The sequence below is a fragment of the Glandiceps talaboti genome, chromosome 20 (genome assembly GCF_964340395.1).
Source record: "Glandiceps talaboti chromosome 20, keGlaTala1.1, whole genome shotgun sequence".
In the NCBI taxonomy this organism is placed as follows: domain Eukaryota; kingdom Metazoa; phylum Hemichordata; class Enteropneusta; family Spengelidae; genus Glandiceps; species Glandiceps talaboti.
Window position 1 is genome coordinate 751,019 of NC_135568.1, and position 25,624 is coordinate 776,642.

The following is a 25,624-nucleotide window of genomic DNA, read 5'->3' on the forward strand; positions in this document are numbered from 1 at the left end:
GTAACAAAATACAAACCGTACAAAAACAGCGGCAACCAGAGTCACTGACACCGGACTCATTTGGAGGAAAAGGCCATTGTACTGTTCGGATGAATACAGCTCCAGTCTCTCGAATCGGCGAATGTGGGTCACGGTGTCTGGACAGTGGAGAGTTGACGTCTGGGGTGTATATTTTGACAAAGGTCATTGGCATATACATCGCAGTATATTTCGAACAGTCTGTACAAGTACACGCTTTTTCTCGTGCAAATAACTGAACACTTGCCCGATACAAATAAATCAAAACTTTCCAACCTGCACATCTAAACTCGAGTTTCCTTAATAAATTTGGAGCAACTAAAACTGAGATAGACTGACCCCCTCCATTTTTTAAACAAACCAACCCCCTCAACAAATGGAAAAAAATACGACGACGACCCGACGACGACCCCCTCCCTCTCCATCCTTTGGAGACATAAAACGCACCATTCTTGTTCAAGTTACAAATTACAAGTTGTGGATTTTTCTGAATGTGAGGTCGTGATTCGCAAACCAGAGCTCTTATTTCTTCCGCGACGGCGCGTTTTGGACGGTGTCGTAAAAGAGGCCGTGGTTTGCGACGATGTTTCTACTCTATGCTTTAAATAGTTCTTTCTGAGACGTTTTTATGTAGTTTGTTGAAAAAGAAATGTTATGGTCATCATGACCGCAGACAAATTTAACTTCGTTACAGGTTTTAACAATAATTGAAACGAAACCGAACAATTCCTTTTATTTAACCTCATAATTTTTGTCAAAGCAGTGAACGCTCTCTTGGGTTATTTACAGATAAATCCAAACTACTATATTAAAATAAGTAATAAGTTTGCCATTTTGGGACCACTGAACGGACGTCCATCTACTTACGTACGCCAACTACGGCAAAATGACGGGAATAAACATCTTTTGTTTACACAACCGTTCAATCGCATCCCTGGGTGACGTCGTGAACCATCCCGTGACCATTGACGTTTGCTTGAAGCGAGATCTCACAGCAGCTAGCAGGGGACCAAGACCTTACAGTGGTTTCTTAAGATGACGAACATCTATGTTAGAGAGAATAAAAATGATGTGAGTCTCTTCCTACATTGTAAATGGCGTGTAGTAGAAATTAACCAGGTAGCCAGTGACCTGCACTATGAACTAGCAGACAGAGATAAAGAGACAACGACCAAAATGACACAAGAACTTGCACTTGCACTATGTTAATATAATATTGTGAGATGAAATTACACTGTCAATAATTAAAGCATGCTTTTGTTCCAAATATTCAAAACAGTGAAATAACAAATACTGCCAGTGGCATCGTACACATCTGATATTGAAATCCAAGCTGTTCTTTTATAGAGGTGGTTTTCCTTTTAGTATGTACATCTACCAGGTAGTTTTGAAGTTGAATTGAGAAATAATATGGATATTAGTGATTTTATAATTGTTTCATCAACAACTCTTTATCTATATACCCTAGAAACATCATCACCAAATTTCAGAAATTATGTTAAATTAGCCAGGTAGCAATTTTTGAAGTTTTAGCTTTTGGACAAGAAATCACAATTGTAGGCTTTAATTATAAGCATATCAAAAATCAGGTCAGATTATCTTAAAAAATTCTTCATCTGGACACACCTACAAACATTCCCATCCATTTTCAGAAGAAACTGCCCAATGCAGTAGTTTTGGAGTTTTGGAGTTTAAATGTTTGACCAAATAATACTTTTTAAAAATCTCAAGTGCTGTAGTGTGATCAGCCAATCATCAGCATGGTTTTAACAATCTTCACATTCAACAAAATCCCCTCTAAAATAGACCCCAAAATATTCTAATACACATATATCTCCAAGCCTTGACACATTGTACTATGGAAAGTGGACTGTGAAATGGAAGTGATAATGGACTTTGGCAGAGTGATTATATATTTAAACATATCTAGAGAAATTACACTGAAAAGCAAGTTGATCAGATGAAATATCACTCTTTTGGGTATATATGCATTTCACTGATCTGATCATATTCATTTGAACAATTTTTCATCTACAGACCCAAAATAAACTCTCTACCAAATACCAAAACACTCGGTCTGGCAGTTTTTGACTCTCTCTCTCTCTCTCTCTCTCTCTCTCTCTCTCTCTCTCTCTCTCTCTCTCTCTCTCTCTCTCTCTCTCTCTCTCTCTCTCTCTCTCTCTCTCTCTCACACACACACACACACACATGCAACACTCACTCACTTATTCACACATGCACGCACACGTCACACACACACACGCATGCATGCAAGCACGCATGCACGCACGCACACACACACACCAGCTCATGGGGAATATCAGTGTGTCAAATATCAATTGCTGATAAGTAAAATAAATCACATGTGATGGTCATTTTGTTCTGAAATATTTGCTGCTTTATTTTCATGATATAATTATATTAACATATTTGTTTCATCTAAGTACAAAGGAGTATGTTCTTTAACAAGGTCGTTCCGTAAACTTCAATCCTGTGCTCATAGTAAAAAAAAAAGTCTTAAATACACAACTGAAAATAAAAATAAAAACAGTTTTCCCGTACTTTACCCATATTTGTAAGTTCAGTTTCAACAACAACCTCTACTGTAGCCATGGTAACTGGGTATTAGCCTTGATGGCTCACTTTTCATGATACTTTAAGTAGTCAGTATTTTTTCTTTTCTATATTTGAAAGAACTGACACCTATGCACCAGGTTCTTCTGGTTGTGTGGTCCGCATGATGTCAGTCACCATTTCAAAACTAAATATATATATATATACATGTATAGTCCAATCTTTTCTAGAACGACTGAATATGGGTATAGTCTTCAGTTTATCTTCTCCAAATTGTGTTTTACATCTCCGAATACTTAATGACTGAACTGCCAAGTAAAGTCTTTTTTTTAGACCTGGCTGCAGAAAACCCCCAGTTGTATTTTTTGACTCTAGACATCAATAAGCATACGATATTTGTAGTAAATGTCAATGCTAAGATGCTCCAGATCTTTCTGTGGTATAGCAATGTGTAGTTTAAAGGCCCATAATTCATTCCCAGGTTCTCGCATAAGTACTATTTTATCAGTGGTTCCGTAAGGATTATGCAAGTTCACACTTATTATGTTCATTATAAACATTTTTCAGTAGTTCTGCCAGACAATTGTTTTTATATCCCATATTTCAGTCCTACTTTGAATAGGACCTTCTAATCACCTATCTAGGCCATACTATGAGTTAGATAGAAGAATTGATTGCAACTTAGTTAATGCCCATGTTCAATTCGGCTAGGTTAGAAACTATCTTGGAAAAAGGATGGACACCTGCCGATACTACTACTATGGAAACCAAGCTTTCGTCTCACTACAATAGACACACATGATACTAAAACTATTGTTGTTCCATATGTTAGATGATTACACAAGTGGGTGATAGTAGTGCCTCTGTTGTGTGGGTATACATGTACTCACATTGTAATCAAAATAGTGTAACACTGATAGTCCCCCAAAATTTACACTGCAACATTATGGAAGTCATCAGAAATGCCACACTACTGTGAGTATGGTTTAAAGGAATGCACACAATGTATAGTTTATGTCAATATGTTGAAACAATATATTTAGTTTATGTCTATCTTGGTTTTCCGAAAGCTCAGATTTTGTGTTACTAAGGCTTTCTCATTCAGGATAATGAAAGAAGATGAACTTCAGCAGTTTTAACTTAAAGACGAGGATGTTCCAACCTCTCATTTCTTTATAATCATGTATACCATGAAGGTAAAGTAAAATAACAAAGTCACACTGTAGAACAATCACTGATTACGTAAATGGTCGTTTATTTCCTATACCAGTAACCCTCTCAAAATAAGTTATCTCCACAACTGTATAGTATTTTTTTACTTATCAAAGTTTATGACAGCTGTGACAATAGTTTCATTAACCTAAGACAGGCAGACAGACAATAAAAAATCCATTAATGTAACATCTTCACATTAATCTATCATTGTATGTTACTAATTACACTCTAAGTAGGGTGGCATTTCTTACACTCACAGAAGGGTGGCATCTTTTACTCAGTAGGGTGGCATCTCTGATAGGTGGATGTTACTAATTACACTCTCAGTAGGGTGGCATCTCTGATAGGTGGATGTTACTAATTACACTCTCAGTAGGGTGGCATCTCTGATAGGTGGATGTTACTAATTACATGCACAGTAGGGTGGCATCTGATAGGTGGATGTTACTAATTACATGCACAGTAGGGTGGCATCTCTGATAGGTGGATGTTACTAATTACACGCACAGTAGGGTGGCATCTGATAGGTGGATGTTACTAATTACATGCACAGTAGGGTGGCATCTCTGATAGGTGGATGTTACTAATTACATTCTCAGTAGGGTGGCATCTCTGATAGGTGGTGGATGTTACTAATTACATTCTCAGTAGGGTGGCATCTCTGATAGGTGGTGGATGTTACTAATTACATTCTCAGTAGGGTGACATCTCTGATAGGCCACCACATCCATTTAGAACTGCAGAATGTCTATGTTGACCAATGTCAAATGATGGTTCAGACTACAGGAAGATCCATGTAGTGTTTTATTTTGTAAAATTCCAGTTTACATTTCTAATGTTTACACTAATTCAACGACAGTATGACTACATTGGTATCATGTACTCTTACACTACTTGCCAAAATAAAAAGTTTTAGTTTGTGTCTATTCTTAGCTTGTTATTTTAGTTCATGTCGGTCTTAACTTGTTGAAATTAATCCTGCCACTCTAATATGTGCAACTAATTCTTTTATTTTTCCAGTTATTGAAGCTTCTGGCACAGTCCTATCCTGTAACTCTATGTCTCAAGTTGGTAAGGTACACCGTGTTGGGGCGCCCTCAAGCATCGACAAAGCACACCTGCCTGGCCTTGGGTGTAAGGTCAAATTAGTGACAATAAATTTGAAAATATTTGTTTGAAAATCTTTGCAGTTTTATTCCAGAATATTTAAATGATAAAAATTAATATGATAACGAGCCAATTTTGTCATTTGGACAAACCAAAGCACCAATTGTACCAGTGTAATGCAATGCATCATTCATTTGGACAAGCCAAAACACCAATTGTACCAGGGTAATGCAATGCATCATTCATTTGGACAAGCCAACACACCAATTGTACCAGTGTAATGCAATGCATCATTCATTTGGACAAGCCAAAACACCAATTGTACCAGTGTAATGCAATGCATCATTCATTTGGACAAGCCAAAACACCAACTGTACCAGTGTAATGCAATGCATCATTCATTTGGACAAGCCAAAACACTAGTTGTACCAGTGTAATGCAATGCATCATTCATTTGGACAAGCCAAAACACCAACTGTACCAGTGTAATGCAATGCATCATTCATTTGGACAAGCCAAAACACTAGTTGTACCAGTGTAATGCAATGCATCATTCATTTGGACAAGCCAAAACACCAATTGTACCAGTGTAATGCAATGCATCATTCATTTGGACAAGCCAAAACACCAATTGTACCAGTGTAATGCAATGCATCATTCATTTGGACAAGCCAAAACACCAATTGTACCAGTGTAATGCAATGCATCATTCATTTGGACAAGCCAAAACACCAATTGTACCAGTGTAATGCAATGCATCATTCATTTGGACAAGCCAAAACACTAGTTGTACCAGTGTAATGCAATGCATCATTCATTTGGACAAGCCAAAACACCAACTGTACCAGTGTAATGCAATGCATCATTCATTTGGACAAGCCAAAACACTAGTTGTACCAGTGTAATGCAATGCATCATTCATTTGGACAAGCCAAAACACCAATTGTACCAGTGTAATGCAATGCATCATTCATTTGGACAAACCAAAACACTAGTTGTACCAGTGTAATGCAATGCATCATTCATTTGGACAAGCCAAAACACTAGTTGTACCAGTGTAATGCAATGTATCATTCATTTGGACAAACCAAAACACTAGTTGTACCAGTGTAATGCAATGCATCATTCATTTGGACAAACCAAAACACCAATTGTACCAGTGTAATGCAATGCATCATTCATTTGGACAAACCAAAACACCAATTGTACCAGTGTAATGCAATGCATCATTCATTTGGACAAACCAAAACACCAATTGTACCAGTGTAATGCAATGCATCATTCATTTGGACAAACCAAAACACCAATTGTACCAGTGTAATGCAATGCATCATTCATTTGGACAAACCAAAACACCAATTGTACCAGTGTAATGCAATGCATCATTCATTTGGACAAACCAAAACACCAATTGTACCAGTGTAATGCAATGCATCATTCATTTGGACAAGCCAAAACACCAATTGTACCAGTGTAATGCAATACATCATTCATTTGGACAAGCCAAAACACCAACTGTACCAGGGTAATGCAATACATCATTCATTTGGACAAGCCAAAACACTAGTTGTACCAGTGTAATGCAATGCATCATTCATTTGGACAAACCAAAACACCAATTGTACCAGTGTAATGCAATGCATCATTCATTTGGACAAGCCAAAACACCAATTGTACCAGTGTAATGCAATACATCATTCATTTGGACAAGCCAAAACACTAGTTGTACCAGTGTAATGCAATGCATCATTCATTTGGACAAGCCAAAACACCAATTGTACCAGTGTAATGCAATGCATCATTCATTTGGACAAGCCAAAACACCAATTGTACCAGTGTAATGCAATGCATCATTCATTTGGACAAGCCAAAACACTAGTTGTACCAGTGTAATGCAATGCATCATTCATTTGGACAAACCAAAACACTAGTTGTACCAGTGTAATGCAATGCATCATTCATTTGGACAAACCAAAACACTAGTTGTACCAGTGTAATGCAATGCATCATTCATTTGGACAAGCCAAAACACCAATTGTACCAGTGTAATGCAATGCATCATACGGTACTCCTGATAAGAGTCCCAAGTAGTTCCCATGACAACAAACAGAAACTACAGTAAATTTCAAAATAACTTCAGCTTTTCTGTTTGATACAACCACACAGAAACCAATAAGAAACTGGACATGCTACACTTAAGATAGCAAGACTGAATGAGTACAGTTTCGTGCTACATTTAGTCTAAGTGAAATGAACTACACATGCCAATATACAGACATCAAATGAACACCGCAAATGAAGTTACATACTTCATTGGGGGTTTGATACTGCGAAAAACATTGGCACTCGAATGCCTGCATGGAGTTGCAATACATTTAAATGGTTTATTTCATTTAGACTAAATGTAGCAAAAAATTGCGATCTTGCTATTGAAGTGTGGTATATGCAGTACGTTTCTTGTTGGTTTATGTGTGGGTGTATCAAACAGAAAAGGTGAACAGTATTGTGAAATTCACTGTTTACATGTAACATTGTGGAAACAGCAACAAGATTTTCATGAACAAATAACTGCAGCAAATGAAATGAACATTGACTTTTAATGTCTTAAATAAGAAAACTGATGGTGGTTTGTTTACACTGCCGCTTAATTAATATGATAATTCAGCAGTATGTGAGAGTTAATCAAACATTTCCAAATATTTCTGAAAAGCAATTGCTTTTCTTCTTAAGAAATTGATAACATTGCTAACAAATGCAAAATAAATAGTCAACTGATGAAAAGCCTCATTTTATCTTTGACCATATTTGGAATACAATGGTAACAATTATTTACTTCCATATTTGGAAAATGAATGTATCAATAATTGCATTATAATACCATATATAGATAATAAGCGGTTCTATTACATCATTTTGAACCTTCAATCATTTTATTACCCATATTTGGTGAACAAATGGATCATCCTATTGCAATACCATATTTGGACATGCATAAATTATTTTATTACCATATTAGGTGAAAACAAATGCATGAATTGCTTTCTAGCCATATATGGATAATAAATGATGAAACTACCATATTTGGACATTTGCTTCAATCATATTACCATATTTGGAGAACACATACATGAACAATTGTTGTCTGGCCCTATACAGATAATAAAAGCTGCTAATAGCAATTCGTATAGAAGACAGCAGCAAGTTGCAATCTAGAAAACAAAACCCACTACTAACTTTTAGAGTACAGGAGCTTACATCGTCTTTCATCCTGCTGACAAATATTTCACGGATTGTCTTATCCTCTACTTTATTTATTCTTGTAGACATCCTTGTTTTTCCTTATTTATGATAAATTTCAATCACCAGTTCACCAATGCAATGCAGTTTTCAATAACATTCATTCCATGCAAAATGATTTGGTGTACTCCCTCCCCACCAACCGATATCAATAGAGGTGCTGAAAAAAGGAATTGCACTCTGGGAACAATTTATAGACATGTCATGGTGCCAACTTTTGCAGTAATTTCATTGTTTTCAGATTGATTTTTTTTTAAGGGATCTTCATTCATAAATGTAATTTGAAACAGTAAAATTAATATCTATATATATAAATATGCAGATCATGGCTGTACAGGTGAAGCAGTCAAGTTATGATAAATTTATGACCAGGTTCAATGAAATCCTATGATGAAAAATAAATAAATGTGATGTAACCCCCCCCCCCCCCCAACAACAACAACAAATGCTACAGTCATGGTAAATTTGCATAACAAGTATTGTTATGTAAATATACCCGTATGAGTTACACCAATCCCAGAGCAGCACCCACTACAAGACAGAACTCAGAAATGATTTGATTTTTCTATTTACATTATTGACCTGTCCTACCAGTAATTGGAAATATTTTTATTTTTTGAACACAGATTCTAAGAAATTCCTACACCTTTTTTAACCACAATATTTTAATGGTGTTTTTTTCATCAGGTTATTTAATATTTAACAGATCTAAAATAAAGTAACAGTTATAAAAACCATGGTAACAGTTACAAAACAAAACCTGTAACAGTTGTAGAACCACTGGTAACAGTTGTAGAACCACCGGTAACTGTTGTTAGAACCACCGCTAACAGTTGTTAGAACCACCGCTAACAGTTGTTAGAACCACCGATAACAGTTGTAGCATCACCTGTAACAGTTGCAGAAGCACCTGTAACACTTGTAGAACCACCTGTAACACTTGTAGAACCACCGGTAGCTGTTGTTAGAACCACCGCTAACAGTTGTTAGAACCACCAGTAACAGTTATAGAACCACCAGTAACAGTTATTGAACCCCTTAGTAATGGTTATAGAACCCTGTAACAATGGGGTGACTCTTAGTAAATTTACAGTTTTTTGTACAAAATTGTAGGTGGAGAACCCCAGATAGACAGAGGAAAGTCTTGTAAAATTTACAGAATTTACACATCTCCTTGACTTATAACAAAACACCCATTCCCATCCTACCCCCCTCCCCCAACCACCCTCCCCCAACCCACCCCATCCTACCCTCTATCCCCTATCCAGTACTTCTGGAGGATACCCTGTTTAATTAACTCATAAAAGTGTAAGATATTTAGCCTCACTGCCCCCGAACTACACACAAAGTCCTAAGATTTGACACTTTTCAGGCTAACCAACCAGCACCCCTCTATATTCATACACTATGGTATATTCATATTATATTCTGTGTTTGGAATGTTCCACTGGGGCAAGTGTAAGGGGTGAAAGGGGCTCAAGGTGTGGGTTTCCATAATAAAACCCAATAAAAATGTCACAAAATATTTATAAGCATCAAGGCTTCAAAGAACTTATCACCAGTCCAGCTGTTTAGATCATAATTGTGATGATGACCATCAACAACAACAACAACAATGTAATGTCAGGAGCTTCTCTCTTTCTCTACAGAGTCTGTGTAGATTGTGACCAAAAAATAAAAAGACGATAAAATAAATATGAAAGAATCTCTTTATAAAGTCAAAAGTGCTTCCCTTCGACTCCTAAATCTTTGTCTTTCAGTTCAGTTCTTTGTTTGTTTTACAATGTTTTATTATTACAAAAAAGAAATATGTTGACTATGTACAAGTATATGACTGCTTTTCACACTCTCTCTCTTCTTAGTAAACACTTTTAATCTTCTTGCTACGTTCTACAACCTTCATCAATGTTTTCTTAACTCGTAATGATGTAAGTCTTGCCGATGGATTCTGAAACCAGCACTCTTTCATTAATTTCGCTATTGATGTCATTGTCTGCAAATAACAAAAGAGGAAGACAAACCATGTCATTTTATTTGTTTCTTTAACAGGGTGATCACAAACTGATTTTACGTGATGAAACACTGAAGTAGGTTATTATACAAATCATTATGTAAACTTGACACAAACTGATTTCATAAGTTTTTCTTACGGGAATAAAAATAGTTACATAAATAGACTAATACTAACATAGATTTTCCCTATATCTACACATGTTAGCAGTGATTTGTTATTGTTGTGTAAGCACTCCTTCATAGCTGGCTGCCCACACTAGCCACTCCCCTCCTTTTCTGATTTGGTCCTCAACATGAAAACTTAGTAAAAACCCTTGTACTTCTATAACTGGAATAGTACAGGTAACGTTTGATATAGAGTCAAAATCACCCCATAATATCTTGATATAGTAAGCTGTAATTCCCTCTAGCGAAGTTGAGTAAAGTGACCTTTCAATGAAGAAGGCCTCTCCATTACAACTGCCAAACAACCCTCTTTACAGTATCCAGACTCGTTTTGATATATGGTTTGATATTACTACAGAAACTGAGCTTTTAGGTTACTAAGGTAGACATACACTAAAACTATTGATGTTCATATCATATGGTTGATTATACAAGTAGTACTGTCTTAAAAGTTCAAGGCATGAATACATCATATCTATTTAACTTACTGCATCATTAGACCACCTGTTTGGTATCGCTGGTCTCATCTGTGCCTCACAGACCACTTTTCTCATATCTTCAAAACTTGGATCATTAGGCACCAGATCATAAAATGGTGGTCTGTACTCCTCTGCTATACCTAGAATCAAATGTACATCATGATTGTTGCCATCTGCAGTTTCATAGGTTCATAAAAACAAAAGTTTACTTTCTGTAACTTTGAGGGTGCTCTTCATTTTTTTCTGCACTGTTCAAATACACTGATTCATCATAAATTCAAAGTTGCTAAAATGAAATACCAGAATTGTCACATTTGCTTAAACAGCTCAAACAGCTAGGAAAAATACAAATGTGGTGTATTTTGAACATATTGCAAAGATCTGTAAGCCGACATCTAGCAAGGTAATTCTGAACTTGTGTAGTGTTAGCGCCCTCACAGTTTTGAGTATAAACTTTTGTTTTTACCAAACCATAATGTCACATTTATTTTTGACTTTGTAGATGAACATTTTGTGAATCATTTACGATAACTGGTATTAACAGGCACTTTTAATATCAAGTAGAAAATACAATAGCTAATTATAAATTAACCCTGGAAATATAGAATGTATGCGTTAGCGGTACTCAAAAGCAAGTTGCATTATTCATAACCAATTCACTTGGATAACATTTTGTATGCTGAAGAATTATCTGAACACAATGTCATGCCACTCTGTAATTATGACAAGAGCGCCCTCTATCAGACTAACACAGTAATGTTCAGGTACACACACAATGAAGTTCACGTTATCATGTTCCATCTCAAATATACTAGAGCTGCACTAGCTGTAACTTGAGTATTATTTTGTCGATCAAAAAACCTATAAAATAATATATATTCACCGAAAACTGTTAAATACCTATTGCATATGTTAATTTGAGGTTGTTTTCATTCAGGTTGAAACAGTTATTGTGTTGGGATGCTGATTTTAAGGAGCTGCCCCAAACAGGATTTATAGTTCCATACTATGTGTAGAGCTGCACTAATATTAACCTTTACCCACTGGTGATTTAATACTGTACAGGATGTACAATATTACAAGTAAGTTACTCTATCTAACAAAATAGTTGTAAAAAAACAACGACATCCCAGTTGCAGCTAGTTCAGCTATAAAGCCACACAGCAGTTATTGTTTCATAGAAATTTTTGTCAATAGACATTTACCTTTTATTTCAGTGTCGGCATATAAAATTGGTGTGAATCTGGACACTGGGAACAGAGAAAATAACACTTTACCTTTACATACACTGTATCCTCTTTACAACAAACTCATTATGAAGAAATGCTTTGTTAGAATGAAATATTGGTTAAATTGAAATATGAGAAACGTTGGAATTAGAAGTTTGGGGAATATGAAAAGTGTTTGTTAAGATAAAATGCTTTACTATAGCAGAGTTTTTATAAAGAGGTTACAGTGTATAGGCAATATGCCATATTCTGGTTTTCAGAAAGACAAAAGAATGACACAGTTTGGCCACTAGGAGTGCTGTTTAGTAGAACAGCTACTAGTATTTGGCAGAAAGTTAGGGCAATGACACTTGAATATTGTAGCTGCCTATAAAAACTTGATATGTCGTAGTGTTTCATAACAAAAGTTGATGGTGTTCTCAACTAGTTCAGATACGTTATTCATCTTGCTTCAGATGATGTAATGTTTAGGAACTGACGGTATTGTTCCAGATAAATTATGTCAACTGTTTTATGTTATTCCAGGTGATATACATCCACCATCAAAGATTTAGATCTCAGTATCTCCAATCTAAGACTCTCTCTCTTTCCTACGACACTTCTTTCAAAACTTGTTGTAAAGTAACTAACCGGAATATGGCATGTTGGGTCGACATTTTACAAATGTACATCAAATGTTGCTTAGAAAAACACCTACCTCCCACTATACACCTCCTTGCTACTTCCCAGAACACAAGTCCAAGGGCGTACAGATCAATACGTTTAAATGAATCAAATGCAGTTGGATCCATAGATTCATCCAATAGTTCAGGTGCCATGTACCGCTTTGTACCGACACGGTTATTTGAACCCATGTCTATCTGATTTGTTTCTTGTGAATGCATAACTGCAAGTCCAAGATCTGCTATGCAGCAGGTTAAGTTTTTCTTCACAAGAATATTTTTAGACTTGATGTCTCTGTGGGCTATTGCTGGCTTTCCCTTCAAGCCAAAGATTTCTGTATGCAAATGTACAAGTCCGCTCACAGCGGTCAGTAAGAATCGCAACATAATTGCAGAGTCCAGACTGTTGTGATTTAAGTAATCATAAAGTGAACCGTATTCATGGTAATGCGTGATCAGCCACAGTTGTGTACAAGAATTCCGAGAACACATATCCGACGCGATAAATCCTAGGATGTTGTCATGACGAAGTAACACAGTGTTGTAAATCTCTGTTTCCCTGAACCAAGATTTTTCATCCCTTGAACTGAAGATCTTTACTGCTATGTTTTCACCTTGGTATACACCTCTCCACACTTCACCATATCTACCTTTGCCTGTGATTCAGGAAAACAAGACATCAAGAGTTAGACAAGGAATTTAATTCTATTTTAGTTGAGATTTTAAATATGAAATGTCCCTTGAATATCAAAGTGTGTAAACCTAATGCAAAGTTACAACCTTTCTTGGTGAAGTGTTACGGTATTACAAACATTATGACCACTCTCAGTGAAATGTTTTAAAATTCAGTGACTCCTACACTGCTATGCTTTGATAACACTGGTCCCAATACATTGCCATGGTTCCATATTTGGTGTTTATTAGCCAATATGGTGTGGAAGAATAAATTATTCCGTCATATACTCACCAGTCAGCAGGTATTTTGCAGCCATGTATGATCTAATCTTATTCAAATGTGGCACAAAGATGAGAGACTGTGGAGACATATACACCTAAGTGTTTATCCCCATTTAAATGCAATAGTAATAGACAGACTTACAGTGCTTCCATAGTACTAGGAATGATGAATGAATTACTGAAATATTGATACATTACCAAAGTAGTTTTGTGTCTTTGTACAACATTCATAGAGGTAGGATCACATCACATGATGTGTTGCAATTGTGTGCATCACTACTGATGACTTCAATAATAATAAATGTCAAATTTGGCACCTCTTACAGTTACCGAGGTTTGCTGTCTTATATACATCACTCTGTATGTTTATCTGTGATAACAGCATCTAATAGACTGGGTTTATTTGTAACAATGAATAACTGTGTACCCGTTCAGCAGTGTTATCAAAGTAAACTGTTAACTTTGCCACTGAGTAGGTAGTCTTGACTACTATAGCTAAATTTGTGTCAATGCATTATGGCAAGTTCAGTAATGTATCAATATGTTGTAGTACTTCATTGTTCATACTTCCATTAGAAATACTGTAAAGACAGTCAGGTATTGACTCACCAACTTGTTCCACTAGTTGGATTTGTCTTGCTACTGTTCTCTGTACCAAGAATGGTAATCCTGAACCACTTCCTGATGTACACGATGCATCAATAATTTCCTTTAAAAAAACCACAAATGTAAACAATGTTATCTCATTCACTTTTATCTAACACTTTTTTCTCCATATGCAAGGCAAAAATATCAAACTGTTTTTCTCTAACTGATATTTTGAAAGTTCATGGGATGGGGTGGGGGTGGGGTGACAGGAGGGGAAGGGCAGTTGACAGGAGGGCAGTATTGGTGGTAGGTTAATTAGCTTACTTGCACTGTCTTATTACCAGTATGTACAGCTGTCAATCCAGGGGGGGGGGGGGGGGGAGTTGACAGGAGGGCAGTATTGGTGGTAGGTTAATTAGCTTACTTGCACTGTGTTATTACCAGCATGTACAGCTGTCAATCCAGGGGGAGGGGGTTGACAGGTGGGTAGGATTGGTGATAGCTTAGTTAACTTACCTGCAATGTGTTATCACCAGCTGGTACAGCAGTCAATCCATTGATTTGATGTCTTTCAGGATCTCTGGCATTCAGATCTCTCATTCTCTTCTCATGAAGTTTCCTAAAGATGAAGACTGCTACAATAATACACACAACCAGAGCAGCAATGGGTGCCACTATAGAAATAGCTAGTGATGCTGGACTATAAGATGAACTCAATTCTCCATGTTGATCTGAAATACAGAAAAAAAAGAATAACTTCAATTTTTAGTAAATCTGTGAATAATACTGTTTTAATACTCGTTATTGGTCCAAAGAAATTCAGAATGGTTAGGCAAAAATTAAAACAATGTTTGTTTCTGATAGCTTCAAAAAATAGGGTAGCTGCCTAGTTCTATGTGTTTACTACATAACTTACCACTGGCTGGTTCTATGTGTTTACTACATGTACATAACTTACCACTGGCTGGTTCTATGTGTTTACTACATAACTTACCACTGGCTGGTTCCATGTGTTTACTACATAACTTACCACAGGCTGGTTCTATGTGTTTACTACATAACTTACCACAGGCTGGTTCTATGTGTTTACTACATAACTTACCACAGGCTGGTTCTATGTGTTTACTACATAACTTACCACTGGCTGGTTCTATGTGTTTACTACATAACTTACCACTGGCTGGTTCTATGTGTTTACTACATAACTTACCACAGGCTGGTTCTATGTGTTTACTACATAACTTACCACTGGCTGGTTCTATGTGTTTACTACATAACTTACCACTGGCTGGTTCTATGTGTTTACTACATAACTTACCACTGGCTGGTTCTATGTGTTTACTACATAACTTACCACAGGCTGGTTCTATGTGTTTACTACATAACTTACCACTGACTGGTTCTATGTGTTTACTACATAACTTACCACTGGCTGGTTCTATGTGTTTACTACATAACTTACCACAGGCTGGTTCTATGTGTTTACTACATAACTTACCACTAGCTGGTTCTATGTGTTTACTACATAACTTACCACAGGCTGGTTCTATGTGTTTACTACATAACTTACCACAGGCTGGTTCTATGTGTTTACTACATAACTTACCACAGGCTGGTTCTATGTGTTTACTACATAACTTACCACTGGCTGGTTCTATGTGTTTACTACATAACTTACCACTGGCTGGTTCTATGTGTTTACTACATAACTTACCACTGACTGGTTCTATGTGTTTACTACATAACTTACCACTGGCTGGTTCTATGTGTTTACTACATAACTTACCACTGGCTGGTTCTATGTGTTTACTACATAACTTACCACTGGCTGGTTCTATGTGTTTACTACATAACTTACCACTGGCTGGTTCTATGTGTTTACTACATAACTTACCACTGGCTGGTTCTATGTGTTTACTACATAACTTACCACTGGCTGGTTCTATGTGTTTACTACATAACTTACCACTGGCTGGTTCTATGTGTTTACTACATAACTTACCACTGACTGTTTTTTGTGTAGTTGGTGGCAATTCAGGTACCAGTTCTTGATTGCAGTATTCTCCACTACAACACAGTACAACTAATGTAATTGCAGCATTACTACCACAAGTCATCAAACTGCTGTCTTGGTTTCCCATACACCCCTATTATGAAATCAACACATGTGACACTTGATTAGTTATATCGTAATCAATGCGATTTGGTTATCTGGACCACTAACCATCAATAATTTGGTAATCTGAACAGTAATTGCATGGATATTTGATTATCTGAACAAGACCAAGTATGTGACCTTGATTAGATTATCTGTACAGTATAATTAAACTAGCCTGGCTATCTGTCCTGTTAGGGACAATATTAGGATGTCACACCAGCTCAATAAATGAAATTTTCAGAGTAAATAGAAAACTTATGAGGATTTATCAGAAATTTCTGGAACATTTTTCTTGCTGATCAGTGTGCCCTCTAAACCAATTTGACGTGCCACTGACACACACAATTTCTAGTGATGCACCAAAATTTGGTGTTCCCCTATCTCTTACTATGTGGTGACTGACTCACAAGAAATCTCAGTTTTTCTCATTTTGACTCACAACAACAAAATTTTGCTATCGTTAGAGGGCACCATGTTGCTGATCATGCTGAACTATGTAAATTTCAACTTTTAAACTTCTTAGCTTACCAGACGCCTGTCAATATCTCCTTCTTCAGTCAAGGTAACAGATGAATAACAGCTGATATGGGTTTCACAGTAATCTCTGTCATCATATGGGCAACCTAAATCATAGCATGAACACTTGAACACCTCATTGCCTACAAAATAAAAAATACAACACAAAATTAGTATCACAGGGTACATCCTTTTCAAATGGCAAAACCCCATGATGAATGTCAAAGTAGCCATATTCTGGGTATTTGTAATTGCCAATGTAGCCGTTATCTGGGTATTTTGTAAGTTTTCCTCATATCCCCTCCCCCATCCCCATGTACATGTATTTCGATTGAGAGGTTATCACTTTTTTGTTATTGACATATTTTAAATAAATCCATTATTTTCTGTTTGAACCTGTTAGAGTTGGCTTATGAATGGTATAATTGTTCATATATATAGATAAAGACTTTAAGTTTCCAATCTGATGTAGAAATATGGCTCAATTGCTTTACTTAGCTCTATTCCTTGTATATTCTTGTTTGTTTGTCTGCCATAATTCTAAATCAGAATTTAATCAGAAATTCTTCAAGTTTTAAAGTTATTTTCCCGGAGTGTCATTTCCTGTGAGCACATTGTATTACAAATCTCACTACTCAAACATTGTTAGTCAGGTGATGAGAAATTCAACTTTTTTCAATGGTTGACGGTTCACAAATGTTATTTCCTAAAAAATCTAAAGGAATCAAATCCTTTCTTGTGACACTTTTCAGGAGTGGTTTGAAACTCCCGGACTTTCTATAACTTGATGAGCCATAGCATGCATAGTACACCGACTTGACTTTCTGTAATTAGTCTGTGTGTTGTCTGGTTACCCAATATACCATAGTGAGAATCCCTAGAGTATCTTGTCCAGTCATGTGTGTCTGTGTTAACAATTTTAGAAACACCATACCATACCAGTGAACTTCTATCCCCCTACGTTCAGCATGTACAAAATTAATGATGTGTGTCTGGCGGTAGGAAAACAATACAAGCATGAAAACCCAGCTTGGCACCAGATGCTTGACCTTACTGTCACCTGAGCAACATGCGTCATGCTTCAACAGTCTTAAACATTATTCACAAATATGGAAACTATTTTAATGAAATTTTTGCGAAATGACCACTTTTTAAAATTTAGTTTTATCATAAACTGATTGAGAGATATTACGTCTATGATACTGGTTCTAAATCAAATTTTAAAAAGGCAGGAATTATAATTAAAAAAAAAAAGTTCCAAAACAAATAATTTTTGTCAAGAAATAAACTGATTTAAAAACATCAAGTCTACGCGTACGATACTGGACTAAAATTAAATAAAAATTGGGTAAAAAAGAAAATGTGTATTTTACTTTTGTCAAAATTTACTTGAAACTACGAAGGGGTGAGATCTAGAAAGACTTCTAAACCTAAAAAGTAGCACCAAATTTTAATTAATGTCCCGTAACGTTAGATGATAAATCTTGCCAACTGGTGACACTGGGAGGTGAGCCAGTGGTTTTGTAATGCTATCATAGATATTCTGAAAAAAGTTTGACCTGCAGACATGTCGTTGGTCTAATTGGCAACCCGCCTCATATAGCCATCATAACACCTTTCATGACAAACAAACCTTATAGAAATATATTTCAACCACGGTTTCATTACAATTCAAAGTTTTAATTAAGGCTTTGGGCGACTACATACCCTAACAACCAAGTACCCTTTTATCCATAGAGACATGCAAAAATGTTGGTTGTGGTGCAGGTGTCCACCATTCCTACAATCTATTCACATACTATGCTACCTTTGTGTTTCCTACTGTTGGTATTTTTCTTTTCCAATTATTTTGTCTTCTTGGATACAAACAAAACTATCAATGACAGGGTTCTGTTGCAGGTGTTTTGTTGTATTCTCACCTTTATACCTTATGCTACCATTCATACCCACCCTATACGAAAACATTAGCCAAAAATGCTGAAAAATAAGTGACCAAATTCTCCAAATTTGACAGTTTATGTCAAAATGTTAACAAGCTTAACACTTTTGGAATTGTCTTGTTTCAAGTGGAAAACCGCAAATGAGTGATTTGACCAACAGATGGTAAACCTCACCTAGTTTACAATATATCTATAAGTATAACAGAAAGTTTACGAGTCAAAATAATGTGAAAATTTGATAAAAATTCACAAATTTATAAGGCTATGTCTAACTTACAAGAAATGGAACACCAATATGATAATAATTAGTCATTTAGACAAAAGGAAAAGGGAGATTCTGTCACCAGATGCGAGATGTGGTGAACCTTGTATTACATGTGAACGTACAACACACAAGTAACCTTATCCATCACGCATGATAGATTTTTGCAATCATTGTGTACATAACACTTTTTTAGTAGCATTTTTTGTACATCTCTGGATACCAAGTGACCTGTTTCAATACAAATACAAGGTTCTTTAAGACTTTGCATGTAAGTTACTTTCACTATAAAGTTTGAGCAAATTCTATCAACCCATACATTTTTATTATCACCACCAACTGTGAAAATGACAGGAGAGAAGGAAGATAAACTGGCAAGAGAAATAATAATCACCTTTGAATCAGTGATATAAGTAACTCATTATTTAGCTATTAGCCACTTAACAGTGTTTACGGCAAATCATTAATCAACACAAAATAGGTTTCCATCTATGAGACATGCCTCTATAATTATGGTGGTCACACATTCTTGATCACCAACCTTGCATGATCTCAAAGAATCGCCCCAACCCCCAAAAACTTCCAAAGGAACACTGGAGCATGTTACAAGTATGTGTGTGTGTGTTTGTCTGTTTCTCTGCATGCCTGCCTGCCTGTGTATGTACGGGCATGCATGCGTGTGTGTGTGTGTGTGTGTGTGTGTGTGTGTGTGTGTGTGTGTGTGTGTGTGTGTGTGTGTGTGTGTGTGTGTGTGTGTGTGTGTGTGTGCGCGCGCGTGTGCGCGTGTGTGCGTGCGTGCGTGTGTGTGTGCATACATGCATGTACACACATGTATACAAATACAAGGTCCCTAAAGACTGCATGTGAATTACTTTCACTATAAAATTCTGTAACTTTCAACAAATTCAGTGTACATGCACGTACATTTGATTTACATACATGTACGTCTATGCCTGACTACTTTTGTATGTTTTCTGGTACTAATACATGAACTCTTCAAACTTGTCTTCCTTAAACTCTAAAACAAAAAACTTCAGCCAACACGTTTTAACCTTCTATGCATCACTACTAACAGTGAGTCCAACCTACAGGAAAATACAATTTGTCAATATCCTACAGAACTGGAACTGGTAGACAGGTAAGCAAACATTCACAGACTATATTGTTCGTTTTGACAACACAATTCTTCACAACCACAAAGATTCATACTACAGTTGAAACATTTCTCTCTTTCATTTTTATGGATATCAGTCCCCTGGGGGTAAAACATTTTTCCCTAATGAGCTAAACGACTGAAAATAGAGCAAACGTGGTTATATACAGGACTGATCGATTTAAGTCAAATTGAAGACTATTTAGCACACACTACCATGCATTCAAACAACTATATAATAGCTTTAGACAATTTTCCTTCACTTTAATTTCATCTTCAATGGCAGTTTTACCCCCTGTTGTTGTGCCCCTTCCCACCCATACTGACCCTAATTCAAAACAACCACACAAAAAAGTGAATGGTGAATGCTGCACATTGCATATCTTTATACTTTTTGCCTGCGGTCAATTAATCTAAAGACTAGCTTGTTCTGATAACATACTTTAATACTATCAAAATGAATCATCTCATCAACTCATCTGTTATTACAGAAATATACTATTAATATCAATTAGGGGTCATCTCACATTTTTGTAGAAATATTGAAACTGAAATTCATCCATCCAATGGTCTTTACTACATGTAGATGGATGAAATTTAGAAAGGGTGCTCATAGTTAATTCTGTGTTTCTCATCATATTTAAGTACTTCAAAATAAAGGGCCAGTCAAAAAAAAGTAAATGTATGAGTACATGTTGATGATACTTTCAATTTATAACATACTTTAACTGTCTGAATGACTTAGAAATGATAATTAAAATCAGAAGGAAACTCTGAACTATTTGTTATTGACAGCAGTAAATGATAATTTTCATTCAGATCATTTGTGCTAATGTGGTGTTTTCCTAGCCCTGCCATAGCTGGCATCAATTTATTTTTTTTATTGGGGGGGGGGGGGGGGAGGGGGGGGGGGAGGGGTGAAGGAGGAGAAACATAACTAGTAGATTAAGTACGACAGTCCGAAAGGATATATACTGAGATACTTTTTAATCTGGCAATATTTTGTTATAATGACCTCACTAAAAATACCAAGTCTAGATGTATGTCCTTTTTTATCAAAATTGATATCATCAAGGTTTTTATATTTAAATAAACACATGACAAATGACTGTATATTAGGAATCTGCAACGATAATATTATTTATTTACTTAATAAACACATATTTTTGTTCTTGAAAGTTTATAAATTGTATCAACAGTCTTGAAAGTCCTTCAAATGAAACTTCATCTGAGTTTATTTAAAATGAAACTTTTGTGCCAGACACAAACTTGAAAATTGTAACCTGAAACAGTTGAACATTTCTGGTAACAATTTTCAAGTTTGTGTTTGGAACAAAAGTTTAATGTAATACATTGGTCTTAAAAGTTTATCATATTGTAACGTCAGTCTCAGGAATGTAGATGAAAACCAGTACCTGACAACACAACTGTCTACAACTTTTACCATTTTCACCTGCTAAATCAGAAACTCTATCTCGTAAAGTGTACATTTCCACCTACGTTTTACTGTAATCGCCCACATTATATATGTAATAAGCTACATCCATGCAGTCTGTACTGATGTCGACAAGGCAAGGCTGAAATCCCATGTGAAATCATTGGTTTAGAAATTAGATTGCTAAGGAAGGGCCTTCTAATCTAACGACATCAATTTCATTTGATCAGCTTATGTGATAAATTGAGATATCCCCTTACCTAGATAAGCTTTATTTGTAACTGATTGAGTACTAATGTGATAGGTTTATACTTAGATGGCATCGTTTTATACTGTCATGTCCATGGATTGTAATACTCATCATCTGTATCAGGTCAAAGGTCACAGCACTTCTAGAGGCAAAATTGTATGTATGTATTGCATTTAATTTGTGCAATCTATACCCTGTTATTACAAGTTAGTTTTACATGCATAATTTGTTTTCTTGATAACTTGTAGCCCTCTAGGTAAAATCGGTGAAATGAATTTGTATGTACAGATAATTCTGGTTGGTTGGATTGCAAAATATATAGATTACAATGTAAACAAGAACCATGCCAATTAACACTGCCTACATTGATATTAATACTATAGCATACATTCTTATACAGTACTTTCTACTCAGTGTGCAAAGTGCCTTACAACCACTACCCCTGGCATGGACCCATAATGTCACAACCACCCATTATATGGGCACATGCTGTCTTTGTAATGGATATGATTGAATCCATCACACAGCAACCTCACGGGTGAACAAATCCACTGGTCCTGGGTCCGGGGCGGACCACACAAATTTTACCTTGTCTGGTCCGTTGGACCAGTACCTTACTGTTAATAACTATGTTAAAAAGTCATCTGAATAAACAGATTCATAGGTTAAGATTTTAATGTTTCACATTAGTGGGACCTGAGACCACTAATTCTTTCAGCAGGACCACTGGGTTTTTTAAGGCACTGGTCCGGGGACCACCAGTTCACAAAATGATTTGTTCACCCCTGAACCTCCATCCTACCAGGTCCCCACTTATATACCTGGGTTTACTTGGGTACAAGTATGGTTCACATCTTGTCCAAGGACTCTAGCAATTCAGGAACATGTCAACAAAAAACACCATCACACACTATGGCTATTGAACTTAATACCTGTCACCCCCTCTCCCAACCCTTATTTTATTTTTTTTAATGAAAAACATCACATGCTATGGCTATTGAACTTAATACCAGTCACCCCCTATATGTAGGAAAAACAGAACATGACAACAAACCATGTAATATTATAATTAATAATGTTTGAGAATGTCTTTGGTGACTTTGCACATTCACAAAGTTATGTAAACTTGTAAAGATTTCAGAACTTTGACAACGATCAAAACTAGAGAAATCTGATAAAATATCTACACAGAATGACTTGTGTAGTAGTTTGGGAACAATTTTTGATGAGTGGTGCTTGAATAACTAATTTATGGAACTGAGGCATTGAGGTGATTTTAGCTACATTTACAAGTACTTACTGTCCCCAACAACACATAAAAGATGGTGACTAGAGTTGTACTGTAATTTAGAGTAAGTCATGGTAGTTGAGTTACAAACTGTTTTGGTGAAACTCAAAACAACAAACATGCTACATAGCAATTATGAGCTAGCTGCACCAAAAACTATTTTGGTGAAACTCAAAACAACACATAACAGACAGTTATTGTGAGCTGTACTGAAAGTTACAGCAGTAGAGGTAAAACAGTTTTTTAATGATTACAAGCAGGTTATAGAAGCGCTCTACTGTAATTTATAACATTAAAAGTAGATTTTCAATAACAATAAACAGTTTTTAGAAATGTACTGTAAGTTACTGTGGTCATTTCAACAAACTTTTTGGGAGAAACCCCAAAACAACAAACATAAAAGACAGCAATTAGGAATGGATTTAAAAACTGTAACGAACGTTAGATTTAAAAACTTTTTTTACACTTATGCTATCATAAACAACAAGTATAAAACAGCAATTATGATCAGATTTTTGTACTGTACTATAATTTACAGCAGTAGATTTGAAACTTTTTGAAGAAACCGCACATAGAGATTATAGATCTTACAGGTAAACTTTACGTACTACCCCCAACTTAAGAGAAGTTTAACAGAGTTTTTACTAAAAGTTTCAGACCAAAAGTCAAAGATATAGGATTGGCATGAAGTAGTTTATAGTCGATTTTTTCCAAGGTGACCTAAGCATGAACCTAACAATGGTATGGAGTACTTAACATGCAAGTAGATCTTACCTACTTACCGCCCTCACCACAAAATACTGTCATACAAATACACAATACATGTGTTATCATTAAGAAAAAAAGTTGATTGGGATGACTAGTCCAGAAATACTGAACTACTGTACAGGCTGATAACTTTCTGTCTCCAATAAGGTCATCAGGTGACGAGAGTAAAAAAAGAATTGATTGTGGTGTTAGCGCTGCACCTGAGACCAATCAATGATTGATGCCCAAACACCTGGACGAGGGCGATGTCTAATCCATAGAAATGGAATGGACAATAAAGCTCAATAAAAAGACCAGATTACGGCCTTTGTAATGAAAGTTTTCCTCACAATTAGCCTTCACGCCTACAGTGGTGCAAGTAGCTATTAGTGTGTACATTATACAGCTCTATATAGAATTATTCACACAAAGCCAATTATGAACACAGCTTTGTTAGATGGCATTTAGACTGGAAAGTGGAAAGGGAAACCTGTAATTTTCCACGTCGATCTCTAATGGTCTCTCTTGTAGGTAGCTGTAAAGGTAAAAAGTCTAACATCATGCCTCATTTAGCTGAAAACATCAGCTATTAAACACTGACTTGACACCTCGGATTATCGATTCTAAACCAAATTATAATGTATAATCTTACAGCCTATAATAATCTCTTACACCATACTCTCTAAGGACTTCTCTTTTCCAATTAGTTAATGCTAAAAAAACCACATGATTTGGCAAAAGACACCAGAAAAGCTGATATAGTTGGATAAAGTCAAACTTTAGGTGAAATTTTAACCAGACTCGTGTACATAATCAATTTATTGATTGTGTCAACATTTAACTAGGATTACCATATACAATTCTATACCTGCACAAATCTATAAAGTTAACACTTTTACTCAAACTTTTCACAGAGACACTCAAAAAATCAATTCACACAGCAATAAGGCTGAGATCGGTAGTTCAATGTACGAGAAAAAACTAAAGTCTTTTAGTTTGGGGGGAGGAAGGGTTTGAGCCATCCTACAAAAAATAATTTTTACTTTTAATGGATCTGAATGTGGCAATAAATACAAATGTTTCTAACAAATATTGTCTAATTGAGAAATAGAAGAAGTTTCTCTATAATAAATGCATGGCACTAAAATACACGGTAGGAATGAGGGCTTTGTATTAATACTAGTAATAGTAAGTCTACGTACTACTACATACTGATTGTGTTGTCTGAAACAATGCAATGTAGTTAGAAGGGGGAGGGAGTGGGGGTGTGAGGTCTAACGATAAGAATTGTAATTAGTGTTTTATCCTACACTGAACTATTGATCTCATTCCTAACACAAAATAAAAACCTTTTGTTTTTTGTGACAAAATTGAACATTTGATAATTAGTTACACTGAAATTATTTCATAAATCTTTGAAAGATAATATATATATATATGATACATGTATATATAAGGATATGTATAAAGAAAACAAAACTTTCATAGCGAGATTAAAGATTTGAAACTAATTACACTAATTTGTTTGCATAAAATGTAAAAGTGACAAAAAAATGAACTATGAGTGCAAT

General features: G+C 35.8%; 1 protein-coding gene across 3 annotated transcripts in view; it reads right to left on the reverse strand.

Annotated features, from left to right (window-relative positions):
* Window positions 1–9,076: 9,076 nt before the first annotated feature.
* LOC144450909 (activin receptor type-1-like) overlaps window positions 9,077–25,624 on the reverse strand; it is a 56,570-nt gene continuing 40,022 nt past the window's right edge. Inside the window, exons 2-10 of one of the 3 annotated variants that reach the window (XM_078141670.1) lie at window positions 16,991–17,121; window positions 16,307–16,451; window positions 14,821–15,035; window positions 14,326–14,425; window positions 12,795–13,415; window positions 12,074–12,118; window positions 10,878–11,008; window positions 10,036–10,204; window positions 9,077–9,100 (exon numbers count right to left, since the gene is read on the reverse strand). In XM_078141670.1, coding sequence (XP_077997796.1) covers window positions 10,070–10,204; window positions 10,878–11,008; window positions 12,074–12,118; window positions 12,795–13,415; window positions 14,326–14,425; window positions 14,821–15,035; window positions 16,307–16,451; window positions 16,991–17,121 — 1,523 coding nt within the window. In that variant the 3' untranslated portion in view covers window positions 9,077–9,100; window positions 10,036–10,069. Of the gene's footprint in view, window positions 9,101–9,473; window positions 10,205–10,877; window positions 11,009–12,073; window positions 12,119–12,794; window positions 13,416–14,325; window positions 14,426–14,820; window positions 15,036–16,306; window positions 16,452–16,990; window positions 17,122–25,624 lie in introns of those variants that run through there. The other 2 variants (XM_078141669.1, XM_078141671.1) reach the window with 2 other exon arrangements.